This window comes from Eschrichtius robustus, chromosome 8 (genome assembly GCF_028021215.1).
Source record: "Eschrichtius robustus isolate mEscRob2 chromosome 8, mEscRob2.pri, whole genome shotgun sequence".
In the NCBI taxonomy this organism is placed as follows: domain Eukaryota; kingdom Metazoa; phylum Chordata; class Mammalia; order Artiodactyla; family Eschrichtiidae; genus Eschrichtius; species Eschrichtius robustus.
In genome coordinates, this window is record NC_090831.1 from 116283008 (window position 1) to 116299310 (window position 16303).

The following is a 16303-nucleotide window of genomic DNA, read 5'->3' on the forward strand; positions in this document are numbered from 1 at the left end:
TCCTCACCCTGCCATGTAAAAATTAACAATTATTTCACCAAAGACAACTACTTACTTCTTTTTTCATCCATAATTTTAAAGCAGTATGCAGCGCTTTCACTCCCTGCACTAGGTAAGTCTGAGGCTGGAAACCATCTTCTCTCAGTTCTGTGGCAATGAAGTTGAGGGGGAAAGGAGTTAAGTGTTCTGTGACAAAGGGATTAACTTTAGGTTTTGAGTAACCACCAAATATCAAACAAGTTAACAGAGAAATAATAAACAATCAGTTGAAAATGTGAGAAAGAAAAAGAAACAGTATCACATTAAATGTAGTTGTACTAAATGCTCCAGTTGAAAGAAAGCTCACAAACATAATGCTGAGTAAAAGACAGGTCACGAAAGAGTATCAGTAGGAATCTACTCACACGAAGTCTAAAAATGGACAAAATTAAACTATTTTAGTTAGTGACACAGTGATAAAACTGAAGAAAAGGATTTCACAAAAGTCAGGATGGCGGTTCTCTCTAGAAGGGAAGGAGGAGGGTGCAATGGGAAAAATAACTGGGCCTCTCTAAGGCAGCAGCAAGGCTGTTTTTGCTTACTTTGGGTAGAGCTGACCTGAGTGATAGCTGTGTAATTCTTTGAACTGTATGAGAGAGTATGTGTATGCAGTGTGTGACCTACACAATTGACTATGGGCATGACATACCACATTACTGTAAAGGCAAATACACATACACACAACTGTTTTTTCTGGGTTTTAAAACCAAATTGGTTATCTAAAACTCATGCAAAATATATTAGATGCAGTCTAAAATTCAGGTAAGGTGAAACAAAAGCAAAAGATCTCACTTCTGCTCAGTGTTTAATTTACTTACATGAACCCAAAATTGGTTCACTGTTTTATTATTACTAACACTAAACACAGTTAAGAGTTTCATATAATCCACACTTATTTAACCCATCATATAAACCTTATTAACAGCCTGAGCTGGAAGATAACAGGCCATAGTAGAAAGTTAAAGGGTCAGGGATTAAAAAAAACAACATAATGTGGGGTAACAAGACCACCATTCCTGCTTCCAGGATGAATCCTAAGACAATGGCAATTGGTATAGTGGTCATCTGGCTCTAGCCTTAGTGGGACCAGACTGAGTCACTAATATTGCCAGGTAGCCTGTACTGATATAGCTGACAAAATGAAAACATTTTAAAACCTCACCTACAAATATCCTTTTACAGTAATCTTTTTTTTTTTTAGGTTTTTAATGTATAGGTTCATGTTTTCAGTCAGACCTCAATATTTCTGACTCTCAATGGCCTAAAACAAAGGTTAAATCATTATTTTAAGACTGAACAATTTGCTGCTTGTGGCTGCAAGGGGAACAGCAAGACTTTGTCTTTTAGATACATTTTTCAGTTCTAAAAAGTCGACTGATGAGCCCCTCTTAGACATTAAGGAAAAAGCATTACCCCAGGTGTGTATGTGTGTCAGTGTGTCAGTGTGTGTGTGTGTGTGTGTGTGTGTACATGTATGTGTTAGTGAGAAGAGAAAGATGGAAAAAGTGTTCTGAATTTTCTGAATATTGAATTGCCAATCTCTTATCTGGAGAGTTCAGTAATTGGGTTCTATTTCCAGAAAATAAGGACATTTGTTAAGTGTTTTTATAAGTGCTCCTATTTTCCCAGGCTTCTACTTGAATAGGAGACTATGAACTTTACTGTCCAGTATTTTACTGAAAATCATATATTGCAACTCTACGGGTCTACTGTGACATTCCCGCAGCCAAGAAAAATACGCGAGAACACTACTCCTCTCCATCCATGGGATCCCACCTCCATCCTGTACAGCTGCACCACTGTCAAGACACCTACCTCTACACAGTGCTACAAGGTGTGAGATGGGGTTCTACTGCTCTTTCCTTCCAAAGAAAGTGAGCTTTCCCTAGCCCCCCTTTTAAGGAAAGAAACCATAAATGATTTTTATCGTTTAAATCCGTGCATGCCATCCTGAGAAATAAGTTATTGGTTGTTTTTTTTCCTTTTACCTTTTCTTCTTGTGTAACATTTAAATGGGGAAAAACCCCAAATGTTTAGACTAGACTTTATAGTTTAATCTGTTTATATCTCTTCTTCTGGGAGCTAATTATAACAGTAGTACTGGGACTTCCCTGGTGGTGCAGTGGTTAGGAATCCGCCTGCCAATGCAGGGGACACGGGTTCGAGCCCTGGTCTGGGAAGATCCCACATGCCGCGGAGCAACTAAGCCCGTGTGCCACAACTACTGAGCCTGTGCTCTAGAGCCCACGAGCCACAACTACTGAGCCCGCATGCCACAACTACTGAAGCCCCCGCACCTAGAGCCCGTGCTCTGCAGCAAGAGAAGCCACCGCAATGAGAAGCCCGCGCACCACAACAAAGAGTAGCCCTCACTTGCCGCAACTAGAGAAAGCCCGCGTGCAGCAACGAGACCCAATGCAGCCAATAAATAAATTAATTAAATAATTTTTAAAAAATAGTAGCACTACTGGCAAACTGACTAGGAAAGTTAGACAACACAAAAACCAGATGGACTGTATTTTCATGGGCATAAGTGCACAAAAAGCAAAAAATAGATAAAAGTGGAAGTTACAGTGAGTCTCCAACTTGACTGCTCAAAGATTATTAAACCAGTAATAAAACATCAAAATCTGAAATTCCACATAAAAGAGGTACCTTTCAAGTTTAAAGGGACATATTTCCCCCCTCCCTTGAAAAGAACCATTTTTCTTCAACTATACATGCATAGCCTGACACTAGTTCGTTTGTGCTAACAGGTGCCTTATACTGGCCAGATAATGGTCATAATGGTAATGGCACAGACACCACCTGATTCACTCAGGACATGAAAATTATTCCCTCGACTTTTTAAAAGCAAATGTTTGGAAACAAATACTAGGTAACAGTCCCTTGGCTTCAACTGCATTTTTGTTAGTGAGGCACTTTCACGTGCCTGATAATGTGTGCAGATGACTAGAGTCCCCGGTGAAAGGAACATTTATCAATATTACCTGTGTGGTTCTGATGCAGCTTTTCATATATCTGATTTTTATGCCTACGGACTAGAGATTTGCTAATTTGCTAAAAAGTTTCTGAACAGAGGAAAATCATGCATTTAAAAAACAAAATAGGGACAATAGCCAGACCACATTTTAAAAAGGACCTCTCTTTCTATGAGTGGCTTTTAGTGAATTTAGAAATATCATGCATCATATGAAACAACAAAATGTACAGATTATTTATTACCTTTTAGGGTCTCCAGCAAGTTTTTGGCTACAAACCAACATATGGCTTCAAAGAAAGGGAATTTGAAAAGATCTGGTGTTTTTAGCCTTTTTTCCATCTCATAACACCTAAATAAATAAAAGTTGAAGAAATTTAATATTAATATTAGCATTTCAAAGTTAAATGGAGACAACCAACTTAACTAAAATAAGCAGCCCACGACGTGTAAGACCAATCAAGTAGTGCACATCGCTCAACACCACCACACGTGGGTAAGACTGAGCTATGATCTTACTCAGGTCCGCCCTTAACAGATTTGACAGGATACCGAAGAATTTACACTGGTCTTCAAAAAGATCACCCCTTGGGATCTGTAGCCTAGTTTTAACAGAAGGAATTTTACAAGGGTTCCACTATAATAAATAGAACGATGTGTTTACAAACCAGCTCCCTGTGTTGGACAGCACTGCAACACCCTCTCATGGCATTTTCTTTAGGCTCTACTAAGCATTCAAGCTCAGGACCACACTTGGCAAGGGTCAAGGTGAGAAGACGGAAACCACAGCTCGCCACAGGGTGAGTCTTCCGTGGGAGTCCTTGCAACAGTCCACACAGCCAGGAGCCGTCTTTCCCCAGGGACAGCTCAGGTCCAAAGAATCAAGATTCGCACTTGGCAAGTGTGGGAGCTGCCCGGGCTTAAAGCTTCATACCCCCCTAAGAGCCAGAATCTCTTGTAATAACTCCACAGATGCATGGCTTCCGGGGCTCCCCAGGGGCATGCCAAGTTATAACAGTCACACTCAGGAGAGCCCAAAGACACGGCTTCCTACTAGGTATTTCTAGTTCTGCCAGTACTGATGTGGTTTATCAATCAGGAATCATTTTATCATAAGCAATGTTGCCTAGTAACATTCTTCTCTCATTAGGCTACCAGGGGAAGTTATTACCCAAAGGTCAAATTCTCATGCAGAAGGGGAAATAGCTGTTAATCCTTTACCACGGCAAAATTAAAGCAGGTGTTTTGACAACAATCCTAACTTAGGGTTGCTCTGCCCCAGCACCATATGTCACACCTGAGTCTGACTGGTTTTAGTTCAATTCCCTCACTGTAAAAATAGCCAAAGGGGAGCCTATCCATTTCTACAAAATTTTGAAATTTGGGGAGATGTCTACTCTCAAATTGAATAAATTATTCTTTTTGTTTTAGATTAGAAAAGCATCAAGGTGTTCTCCTGTCAAAATTTTAAGACAATACTTTTGTTAAAAGTTCCTAATAAACTTCTCAGGGCCTACCTCCATGAGATCTCAATTAAGTATGTTGCTGAATTTTTTTTTTTTTTTTGACTTTTAGAACTAAGTCCTATTTAAGAAAGGACAAAAGATCCTTTAAATACTGATGACACAAACCTGAGCTGCATGCCAATGTTAAGGTTGTGCAGAAAGTTCCCCCCAAAAGCCATACAGTCCTGAGAAGTGAGCACAGCATGAATCCACCCTGAAATGGTTAAAAGTATATAAATCAGTGATTTTTCAATATTCAAACCACACAAACGTGATATATACCTGTTTTAAGAAACACAAAATATCAAAATCAGTTTACCTCATACTTCAGTGCTAGAGAAGCTAATGTCTATTACCATCTAGAGGGTCAATGATTCAAATATGTATTAAATGCCTATTATATGCCAGCCTCTGCGCTGTGTTTAAGATAAATGGATTGACCGAATTAGACAAAATTACGGTGCAGGATAGGTGAAGGTTTTTGTGGTTGTTGCTGTTTCAGTTTTTTAGTTTAAAAACACAATCTACTCTATATTAAAGATTTTACTCTGAGACAAGTCAAATCTGGTTAGAGTGAGGCAAGCACGTTTTCATTAAATGAACAATGGGATTGGCTGGGCGCTTTGCCTCCCTAGTGTCATCCTGAAACAAGTGTCCTTAGGGACCAAGCAGAGGAGGATCAGTGGAACTCAACCTGGGACCTTCCTCTAAGAAAGAAAAAGTAGATCACCCACATTTCATTAGGCAGGGTTATGGTCCTATAAATATAAATGTTGGCAATCAAAATGATATTTTCCCACAAAGTCAAAATGTTTTCCCATAAAAATGTTTCAAAGTGAGGCTCATTTCTGAGATGATGTTAAACTTTTGAAAGAAAGGTCCGTAGACCAAACATAAAGACTTCATATAAACATAAATAAATATACACACATACGTTTGCATGTAAATATTGACTGTTAAAATAGACAGATCCCATTTTCCTTATACTTTTCATATTCTGATCCCTCATTGTGCTGTAACACAGTATCAAAAGACTCCCCCCCAAGACTGGCTTTCAAGTGGTGACCACGTGTGTGCTCAAAGGCACAAAAGCCTTGAGCTGGACCCTGAAATCACAAATTTGAAGTCTCTGTTGGCTTCAAATTCTGTAGATCAGTGGTCCTCAATGGAGGCAGTACCGCCTGTAGAGTGCGATCTGGACAGTTTGGTGGGCTTTTTTGGTCACAGTGATCAGGAAGCACTACTGTCATTTCGTGAGCGGGAGCCAGGGATGCAACATGCAGGACACTTCCACACAGTAAGAAATTGTCCCCCATTAGTCAGGACTTTCAAATTTCTGCTGGGCATTCAGATAGGTACAAAATCTGTTATTAACTGTCTGAGCCCAGAAACTATAACTCCATTCATATGAAACAAGGATCTTTTACATGGTTTTGGCACAATTTTCCAGGAAATACAACTAGGTAGCCTGTAAACTGAAGGAAGTATATCAGTTGCCAACTACCTTGGGGGGGAAAAAAAAAAAAAAAATCACACTATCTATGGCAGCAGTTCTTCAAATGTGGTCCCCAGACCAGCAGCACCAGCCTCAGTCGGGAACTTGTTAGAAATGCAAATTCTCAGGCCCACCCCAGAGCTACTGAATCAGAACCGCTGGGGTTAAGGCCCAGCACTCTGTTTTAATACGCCCTCCTGGTGATTCTGATGGTCAATGACGTTTGAGAACCATTAATCCACACCAAAGCTACAGACTTTGAACTACCAATTACACACCTGTACTGGCTAGCTGGCCTGTGCATCATCCTGACTTCTAATGCTGCTGTGCCTGAGCAGGGACATTGTAAAATGGTGTTTTATTATAAATTACTTTTAATTTCTTCTTTATATTCTAATTAGGTCATTACATCAATTGGGGGGGGAATTACTGGTGCAGGAGGTTATATTAATGATAAATGTGAATTCAAGATTTTTGAAGCGGGCGTAACAAAATATTTGTTATAAAAGGGAGCTTTGGGGGGCATTAAGGGAGGGGCTTTAAGGGAGGAGCTTACCCCATTCACAGTGAAAATATTGATACGTATCTAGATTTATAAATTCTGGTAGTTCTAGGCATTTATTCATTCATTTGCTCAACACATACTTCTTATTATATACTCCAGAGGCAAGGTAAGAAAGCAGGGCCTGTAACAGATCCTTGCAAACTGTGTAGCCATTAAGGTCATCAAAATCAGAAGAACACAATTCTCAAAACCACTGACCTGGAAAGTCCATACCCTGCATTTAGTCACGTCTCAAAATGACAGACCTGATACCTATACTTGAGGCTACAGCTAAGGCTGGTACTCAATCCCTTCCTAGGGTCCCTCAAAACAGACTCATTGCCTCCTAACTGCCCCAGGACAGCTGCCCAGATTCTTACAGCAGGCTTGGGCCTTTGACATCAATGTAGAGCTGACCAGTTAAAACTGAAGGGAATTTCATCAAAATTTTATGCAAAGGACATTATCAAGAAAACGAAAAGACAACCCACAGAATGGGAGAAAATATTGCAAATCATATATCTGATAAGGGGCTAGTGTACAGAATATATAAAGAATGCTTACAACTCAACAGTAAAAAGACAACCCAACATAAAAATGGGCAAAGGATTTAAACAGACATTTCTCCAAAGAAGATATACAAATGGCCAATAAGAGAAATGCTCAGCATCAATACTCATTAAGGAAATGCAAATTAAAACCACAATGAGATACAAGTACTTCACACCCACTAGAATGACAAAAATAAAAAAAGATAATTACAGTGTTGGTGAGGATGTAGAGAAATTGGAACACCTGTACATTGCTGGTGGGAATGTAAAATGGTGCAGCCACTAGGAAAACAGTTTGGCAGTTCCTCAAAAAGTTAAACATCATTAAACCATATGACCCAGCAATTCCACTACTAGGTATATAGAACCAAGGGAAATGAAAACAAACCTCCACACAAAAACTTTCACACAGATGTTCAAAGCAGCACTATTCATAAGAGCCAAAAAGTGGAAACAAACCAAATGTCCATCAACTGATGAAGGGATAAATGAAATGTGGTACATCCATGCAATGGAATATTATTTGGCCATAAAAGGCAATGAAACACTGATAAGTGCTACAACATGGATGAGCCTAGTAAACATGATGCTAACAAAAAAAGCTAGATACAAAAGGCCACGTATTATATACGAAATGCCCAAAATAGGCAAATCCACAGAGACTGAAAGCACATTAGTGGTTGCTAGGGGCTCAGAGGAGGGGAAATGTGGAGTGACTGCTAATTGGCATGGGCTTTCTTTCTGAAGTGATGAAATGTTCTGGAATTAGATAGGGGTAGGGTTGCACAGCCCTGTTAATCTACTAAAAACCACTGAATTGTACACTTTAAAAGGGTGAGTATTATGGTATATGAATTTTTCTAAATAAAAATAAAAGTGAAGGCAAATGACATAAAACACAATGCCAAAACAAGTCCTAACTACAAGAGAAGCCCTCTAAGGCACAAAGAAGTGAAAAGTCCAAGATCAGAATCATCTCTCGGGCTATGCAAAACTCCTTTCCAAACACGTTAAAAGTCAGAGATTTCAATCAAAAGCTGACTCCATGTGATGAGTATCCACTATGGGGAGCGGGATGGGATTAAAACCTTACCTGTAGGAACAAATAAGGTATGTCCCTGCTTTACCACACATTTGTAGCATTTATCCACCTTATCTCCAAAGAACACTTCACTCTGGGTCACAGATGAACTCCAAGATTCATAGAGTGCCAAATTGTCATCTGTTGGCTTTATCAAATAAAAAACCTTCTCGCCCTAGGAGGAAGTAATCACACTATTTTTGAAAAAGGAAATGCCATTCTTAGGATGGCCTATATTGATGTAATTTCCCAATACAATGTTCTAAATTAAATTAGATAATTATCAGATTTTTTAAGGCTCAAAAAGACATATTTCATATACCTGATCAATAGCTATTGCCCTTAATAAGCATCTTCAAAGGAGCTAAGGCTCCCCCTCTCAAATATGACAAGGGGTCAATAAAGTAGTGATGGAGAAATAGTTACAAGAGAGGAGGGTAAAGAATCACAAACATCCTACTGATCTCATTTTCAAGGTATAGAAGTAAATACATGTTAATAGGCCCCAGGTTACAGAGAGTCATCTCTGAAACTTTGCCCTTTCTCCTAAGACATATAATAATACAATTATTTTTAAAGATCTGTGAATAAACTTTCTTTAATGAACTAACCCTTTGCTTTCTCATGGAAGAAAGGAAGAGGAGCTCAAGGGCACAGCATCAAACATAGTCCAGAGCATTGCTGATGCACAGGCATGTGATATTGACAAAGATCTGGTTCTAGATCAGCACTGTCCAAAAGAACCTTCTGTGACGATGGAAATGTTTTATATCTGTGCTATCCAATATAGTAGTTATAAGCCCTATGTGGCTACTGAGCACTTGAAATGTGGTTAGTGCAAATGAGGAACTGAGTTTTAAATTATATTTAATTATTTAAATGTAGCCACATGTGCCACGTGGCTACTGTACGGAATAGCACAGTTCTAGATAAAGCAAGGTGAATATAAGCTCCTGAGGAGAATTCGCATTTTTATGGGCATTCCTGACTTATCCAACTAGCTGTCTTTAGCCTGACCTTAAGGTCAGAAGCAATTATTACTATAATTTTGCTCCTTCTCAGGTATTAGATTCAGGGATTAACTGGTAATTGACTAGGGGGAAGAAGAAACAAAAAGAGACAAAAGGCTAAAAGAGATTAATTTATAAGGTGGGGGCAAAAAAAGGGAATCTATATAAATTAAGAATTCATGGCTCCTCCATTACTTGGGATTAAAAAAAGAAAATCATAATGCTTCTTTAAGTATTTAAAATGATAGCTCCCACTGAAAAAGTACAAAAAACTTCCCTCTTTACAAATGTCATTTATAGCAAATGAATATACCCGTGGAAAAATAAGACTGTATGTTTTTGTGATTAAGTGAACAAAGAAATACCCCAAGCTTACCCAGAGGACATGGTACCAAACTGAAGTCCCACCAAAGTCAATGTGGAAATCTGTGTAGCTGTCTTGAACTCCCATTAAGCAGTATTTCTGAACAAATGGCTTGGGAAAGACTGAATCATCAGGCCAATAATTTTCCACCCAGGAAAGTTTTCTGGCTATATCAGGAACCTCCACCAATTCAGACATCCTTTAAAAATAAAACACACACACACATACACACACACCCACAGCATGCAAATTAAAACTTCTTAAAATTTCATCTCCCATCTCAACCCAAACCAAGAAATTAACTGGAACTCACAGCTAGCAGCAATACTTAAAGTCTGAGGGAACCAAAGCAAAATTTACAACATAGCTGTATCACTGGGCCACTTTAGAAGTCACAATTATGTTTTTTACTAAAAGAAATTCATCATTTAACTACATTTTAGCTAACACTCAGAAGGCTAAACCAAAATGTCCAGAACTACTCACTTTGTATCTGAAAATTCAAGGCTGATCACATTTAACACTTTCGGTCTGTTAGGATTCATGAAGTATTTAACATAATTGTGAAGTGTCATTTTGCTGTCTGCCTGCCTTGCCACATCAATGACATCTATCACTTTGTCACCACCTGCAGAGAAAAATTATAGTCTTATTATTGGGCTTAAGAATTTCATCAATAGACGCCCTAAACAAAAATATTTTAAAGACCATATTTACTTGTATGATAATTAAGCCATCTATAAAAACTATATAGCCCAGACAAAGATTCTTCCTATATCCTTACTTTTTAAGTCCAACTGGAACTTTTGAACAAAGGGATGATTTTTGAAAGAAAGAATAAAGCAATTAAGACAGAGCTGCCTAATTAACACTGAGTGTAAAAAGTTATATGTTTACAAAGCTTTCTACACACCAGTGATTTCTTGTGCAGCTCACAACAAAAATGCATATTACATTGGTAGGTAAGAACTGTGCCGCATTCCTCATGCATAAAATAAAATAAGGGGACTGACTTTTCCCTTTCACTTCTAAGACCTAACTTCTAACACCTAAGATTCTGAGTCCATCATTTTGAGAAACCAATCGGTCATTGGGGAATTAGTGAACAAATTAACCAAGACAAACAATTCCTGCTTGCCTGGTAGTGTCTTCTCTTCTAATATTCTGCTTCAAGAAAAAAAATGAATGGTTAGGAAGCAAAAACCAGTTCATATTAGGGCCTGTGAAATGAGTTCTGAATTGGGATTAATTTACAATTTTCCTATAAAATCATGAGGTATTGCTTGCTCAACACTGCATCACCCTAAAAAGCCTAATTAGTTTTACAATGTCCTGTAGGATAAGGTGAAATTCAAAATATGGCAATACTTAATCTGAAATAGGAAACAAGTGACATTTTCTTACTTTAATGTAACTTTATATAAGTTAAGAAAGTATTGCTAAATAGACTATTTTATACTTACGAGGCAAAACAATTCTGTTAACTGAAGCATTCCGCGTACTAAAAAGTTAGCTATCAAGTAGTATGAACGTTTTTCCTACACTTACATTACACTAGCCACTTACTCTACAGTGCTATCTATGCAAACAGGTTTAGGTGAAACCTCAGCCTCATCCTCTAATTTATCAAATAATTCAAAACTAGCTGAATGTGAAGTCAGACAATTTAATTGGACTTCCTCAGTGAAACAATTATCAATGTCAACCAATGGATCAATAAAGGGACAAGTTCTCAGATACTTCATGCTCAGGAGATAACATACTATAAAGAATAGACAGTTTGAGTCAAGATAGATTTGAGATCTAATCCTCAAATAATCTCTATCTATTTCGTTGACAAGGAATGAGACCTACATAGAGTCAGCTTTATCTCTAAATACCCTGATGCAAATGAAAAAAGTGACTGAAAATGTCAACAATATTGCAACAGATGAAGGGTCTTCCACCTTGTTTCTTGTACCTTTCCGGGCCTCAATATAAAAAATTAGGTCCAGACATCGTTAAATGGCAGTATCACCAAGTCATTAATATAAAAACAGGTTTGAAAATGAGCTCCTCTTTTTCACAGCCTTTCTCTAGGCAGCAGGAGGTCACTAAAGCAGGATCCAGAAATCTTGTACCTGAATGCTGCTACAGAGGCCTAGAACCAACCCGATTTCCCAAAGCCTTCTTCCTCAGTCTGTAGCTACCCCTCCATAATAACTGTTCCTAAGCAAGTATCAGGAAATTTGATGACAACAACAACACCAAAAGCAGTAGGATGAGGCTGAGTAAATAAAAATATGCAAAATGTTTTTTTCTGTCTTTCTGAATGTAGGTCTGCTGAGAGAAAAATAGTTTTCAACATAGGTAATACTGAATTTCACTTTTCCTGACCCAGAAACGGAACTAAATTAACATCTATTCATTCAACTTTTAGTATTTTTAGGATAATACCAATTTTACTTTTACCATGTTTTCCCAAGTAATTAAAGGAATCAAGTTCGTACCTACATAACGTTCCACATCCATAACAGAAAAAGTAGGTGGAGGGAGCCTGAGTCCTAGATCATCTAATTTGGGGACCATAATAGGGACTTCAAATCCATGTTTCTCCAGGTATCTTTGTGTCAGCTGGCTGCCATGCATCTTTACAATGATTTCATCGGCACTAAGGAAAGCATAAGAGTAACATGTCATCTTTGTTGATAAGTTCAGTTAAAAAAGATAATCTGATAATGGGTTAATTCATATACTATATTATTATCTACATCAGTGGTTCTCAACCTATCATACCTAATCCTCCTTTTTATAACAAATGTTTTATAAAGCCCCTTTTAGTATTCTAAAGTAAAAGTCATAGATAATCACTTCAATACTACATATAATTGGAAGAATATATATGTATTATATAAAATGCCTTAACTATAACAAGAGAAAAAACAAATTAGTTTCCAGCAAAATACGTATTTCAATATGTAAATGTTCAGGTAAACAACACTAGAAAATATAACAGACTAATAGGATGCTTACAATCAATTGTAATGAGTGGTTGGATTTAAAAGTAACAAGATCAGAAGCCACTCAACACAAGCTGCATAGAAAACCAGAAGAGCAAAAGGGAGGGGGTACAATAGAATAAAAGCTGGTTACGATAAGTAAAAACAGACCAGATTTTATCTGGCTATAAAAGTCTACACAAATATTTGTTAGGCACTGCAAAGTCTCACCGGACATAGAACAATTCACGTTGTCCTGCACACTGGGGGATGACTAGCATCTGTGGTCCCTACTCTTTGAGACAATGTCCAAATGCCCCAACTCCTGGTTTCAAAGATCTGCTATCACCAGTATTTAATAAATTTTAACACGCAGTCACCTTAAGCCACTAAAAAGGGTTGCTGAACCTCCAGCTGCCCTCTTTAATGATTAACACGTTCTAGGCATTACACTTAAGTGTGGTTTGTCTGTCCCTTTTCACTATCCCCTATCTAACCATAAATCAAAGATCTCTTTAAATGGGGATATTCTAGATTTTATCTTCCAATTGCTCACAGAATGCAGCTGCTATACATTCAAAGTTAAGTGCAACACTTGCATCATAGGTTAAACACAACAGTTTCCATTTATACAGTCAGATCTTAATAGTCTTGATGTCATCTGTAGCCTAGGTGTCAAGGAGAAGACAGGAGAAACTGGGTCTCTGAATTACTGAGCTCAGATCGTCCCACCTTCTCAATAACAGAAGGTCAGTTTAAGGCCTAAAAAAATCAAGACAGACTTTTCTTGGATAGTCTTGTAAGTGGAGGGCTCAGAGCTCCTTCACCTGACTCACTGAGTTCTGTACTGCCTTTTATTTTCCCCATAAGCATCCACAAGTGTTCCTTCTTCCCCAGCCGCTGAGAATTTAACAATTCCTTAAACTCCAACCTAAGGGAGAATCTTAAATCACTTGTACTCCTCCATCTTAAATGTCTGGTGCTTTACCTCCCCCCGTTGGTCAAAAATATATAGGTACAAGTGCTTAAAAATACAGGCACATCATTACTTACAAGAGGAAAAAACTGGACACAAACTAAACATACACCATAGTGGGACGGTTAAGTAAATTACGGGATATATTTACGTACACACAACACGCACACACACACACACACACACACACAAATTGCATACTACACAGCAGTTAAGGAGTGAGGTAAATTTGTGTATACATACAGAAAGATATCTATTAAACATAACAGTAAAAAAAGCAAGTTGCACAACATATGCATAACATAACCCCATTTTATTTTTTAAAATTAGATGTATATATACATCCATACACCTATACACATAATTGTTTTAAAAGTTATCATTTATCTAAAAAAGGGGTCTCAAAAGACTTTGTCTTAAAGTGGGAGGGTCAGGGTAGATAACCCCTTCACTTTATTTTATACACTTCCGTATTAATCACATTAAGTATGTATAATTTAGTTAATTATTGTCACCCTGCCATGGTTTTAAATGATGTGGCGGTTTATGGAGTTACATTAAATAAAACCAAAGACCTTTAATTAATGGTAAGTACAGTGTGGACGCTTGTGACCGCCTCTGTAACCTGCTCACATCTGTGTTTAATACTTCGGCCGAGAAGCCACAGGAATCACTGGGCCAGGATTTTTAACACTACACTTTTGGGTTACAAACCTATTTTAAAACATGAAAGCTAAGGCTCCTCTCCCTGAAAAATTCACATTCACATGTCAACATGTCAACTGTTCATACAATTTTAGGAAACTCACAAGCCTCTCTGAAGCCAGCCCATAGACCCTGGCTGAAAACTCTGGCCCTAGGCTCCAAATCAATGAATGAAAATAAACAGACATTTCTCCAATGACTTTGAAACTGATAAAGGAGAATATCTGAGAATAAGGCCTTTAATATCACAAAAATCACGGGGAAATCACTGTGTTTCATATATTTTTTTTTCTCTCAGTACGTGAGGGAGCCAACAGTAGCTGCTTATAATTTATGTTTCTGTTTAAGGGAAGGGAACGGCCAGCTATCCTAAAGACTATGACGAAATAGCAAGAGTTTTATAGTTACAAGATCTGAAATAATTCCCTAATAGGCTGCAGGTGATATTGTGATTGAAATTTAAATTGTGCTTCCCCTTTTTAACAAGCCTGGATATGATCTCGTGTAAAAAGCCTATTAAGCATTATCACTTTAAATAGATGTCAGGCAGCGAGTAGGAAATGATCTAAATTAGCATGGTTAAATGCTGTATAATGCTTTTGACGTTTGTTCTTTGAGCCACAGATAACTCAAATACTTTCCATTATCTTTAAAAAAAATAAAAAAGCCTACTCCTATTGCCACCAGACGCTAAGCAACGGTTGTGGGGACTTCTGGCAGACGTAGGGTGGAGGCAGATAGGAAAATAACATTAGAAAAAAGCAGAGTATGAAAATAGGTGTAGGTGAGGTGAAGGAGAAAGAGAAGCAGCAGCTGCACAACATAAGGAACGAAGCACAGGAATAAGTGCCTTAGATCCGCGTCTTTCAAACTTTTTGGACTGAGACCTACAGTTAAATACATTTTTACCCAGTAATCCAGTACACATGCACATAACAAAGCTTCCATGAACCTATGCTTATTTACTCCTATTACTTGCAATGTACCAATATTTTCTATTCTGTTTTACTTTCAAAAAGTAAAAAGCTGATTAAGAATAATAATGGCTTGTAAACCTGAAGTTTGAAAATGCTGCTTTAGATAATGTCACCTTATTGGGTAACATTCTTAAATGTTCTTTGGTCATAAGAGGTTTCCTACCTTGGGAAGACTCGAGAACGTAACTCCTTCACAAAAGTTCTAGTTCCAGCCTGCACTGGTTTGGAACCATCATCAATTTCTGTGTAGTCGTGCCTGTGCCAGTTCCTCCTCTTTTTCACTGGATTTTTAGAAGATTAAAAAAAGAAAGCATTTTTGTAACTGGTGGTACTATGTACTTTCTATAATCATTATAGTCTATATAATCAGAAACAACAATTGTCAAGTACAATAATACTCACATTTTTTAATGCATTTCTAAGGCTGAAGAAGTAAAATTTAATGCTGCAATTATAGGCAATTAACTGTGGGTTTTAAAAAATCTTTTCATTTCAAAAATGATTTTAAAATTAAATCAACAAATTCAAGTTAGCAGATTGAGCCTTTTATAATATCCACATTTACACATATAAAATCTCACAATTATTTAAAATCATGATTTTCACTAGAACATTAGGTCATAATACGGTTTTTATGGATCATCCAAATCATCCCCTCAGGACAGGGCTTTTGATCCCACATCGGAAATCTATTTTTTTTTTTTTTTGGACTGTGTTGGGTCCTCGGTTCGTGCGAGGGCCTTCTCCAGTTGCGGCAAGCGGGGGCCACTCTTCATCGCGGTGCGCGGGCCCCCCACCATCGCGGCCCCCCCCCCCCCCCGCTGCGGGGCACAGGCTCCAGACGCGCAGGCTCAGCAGTTGTGGCTCACGGGCCCAGCCGCTCCGCGGCACGTGGGATCCTCCCAGACCAGGGCCCGAACCCGCGTCCCCTGCATTAGCAGGCAGACTCCCAACCACCGCGCCACCAGGGGAGCCCCGGAAATCTATTTTAACAGCACAGTTCCCTTCTCTTTTATGTCAAGATTTATTCCCAAAATAAGCATGGTTACACTGACACAAAGAATAGCAGGTGACGGCATCATAACGAAAGGAGGACAA

At 38.2% G+C, this 16303-nt stretch overlaps 1 protein-coding gene across 2 annotated transcripts in view; it reads right to left on the bottom strand.

Annotated features, from left to right (window-relative positions):
• Nucleotides 1-16303, bottom strand: part of KDM7A (lysine demethylase 7A) — an 80916-nt gene that overhangs the window by 20153 nt on the left and 44460 nt on the right. For both annotated transcript variants that reach the window (XM_068549564.1, XM_068549565.1), the window contains exons 3-10: nt 15369-15486; nt 12059-12219; nt 10056-10197; nt 9582-9768; nt 8208-8370; nt 4651-4738; nt 3265-3371; nt 56-147 (exon numbers count right to left, since the gene is read on the bottom strand). In XM_068549564.1, coding sequence (XP_068405665.1) covers nt 56-147; nt 3265-3371; nt 4651-4738; nt 8208-8370; nt 9582-9768; nt 10056-10197; nt 12059-12219; nt 15369-15486 — 1058 coding nt within the window. The remainder of the gene's footprint in view (nt 1-55; nt 148-3264; nt 3372-4650; nt 4739-8207; nt 8371-9581; nt 9769-10055; nt 10198-12058; nt 12220-15368; nt 15487-16303) is intronic.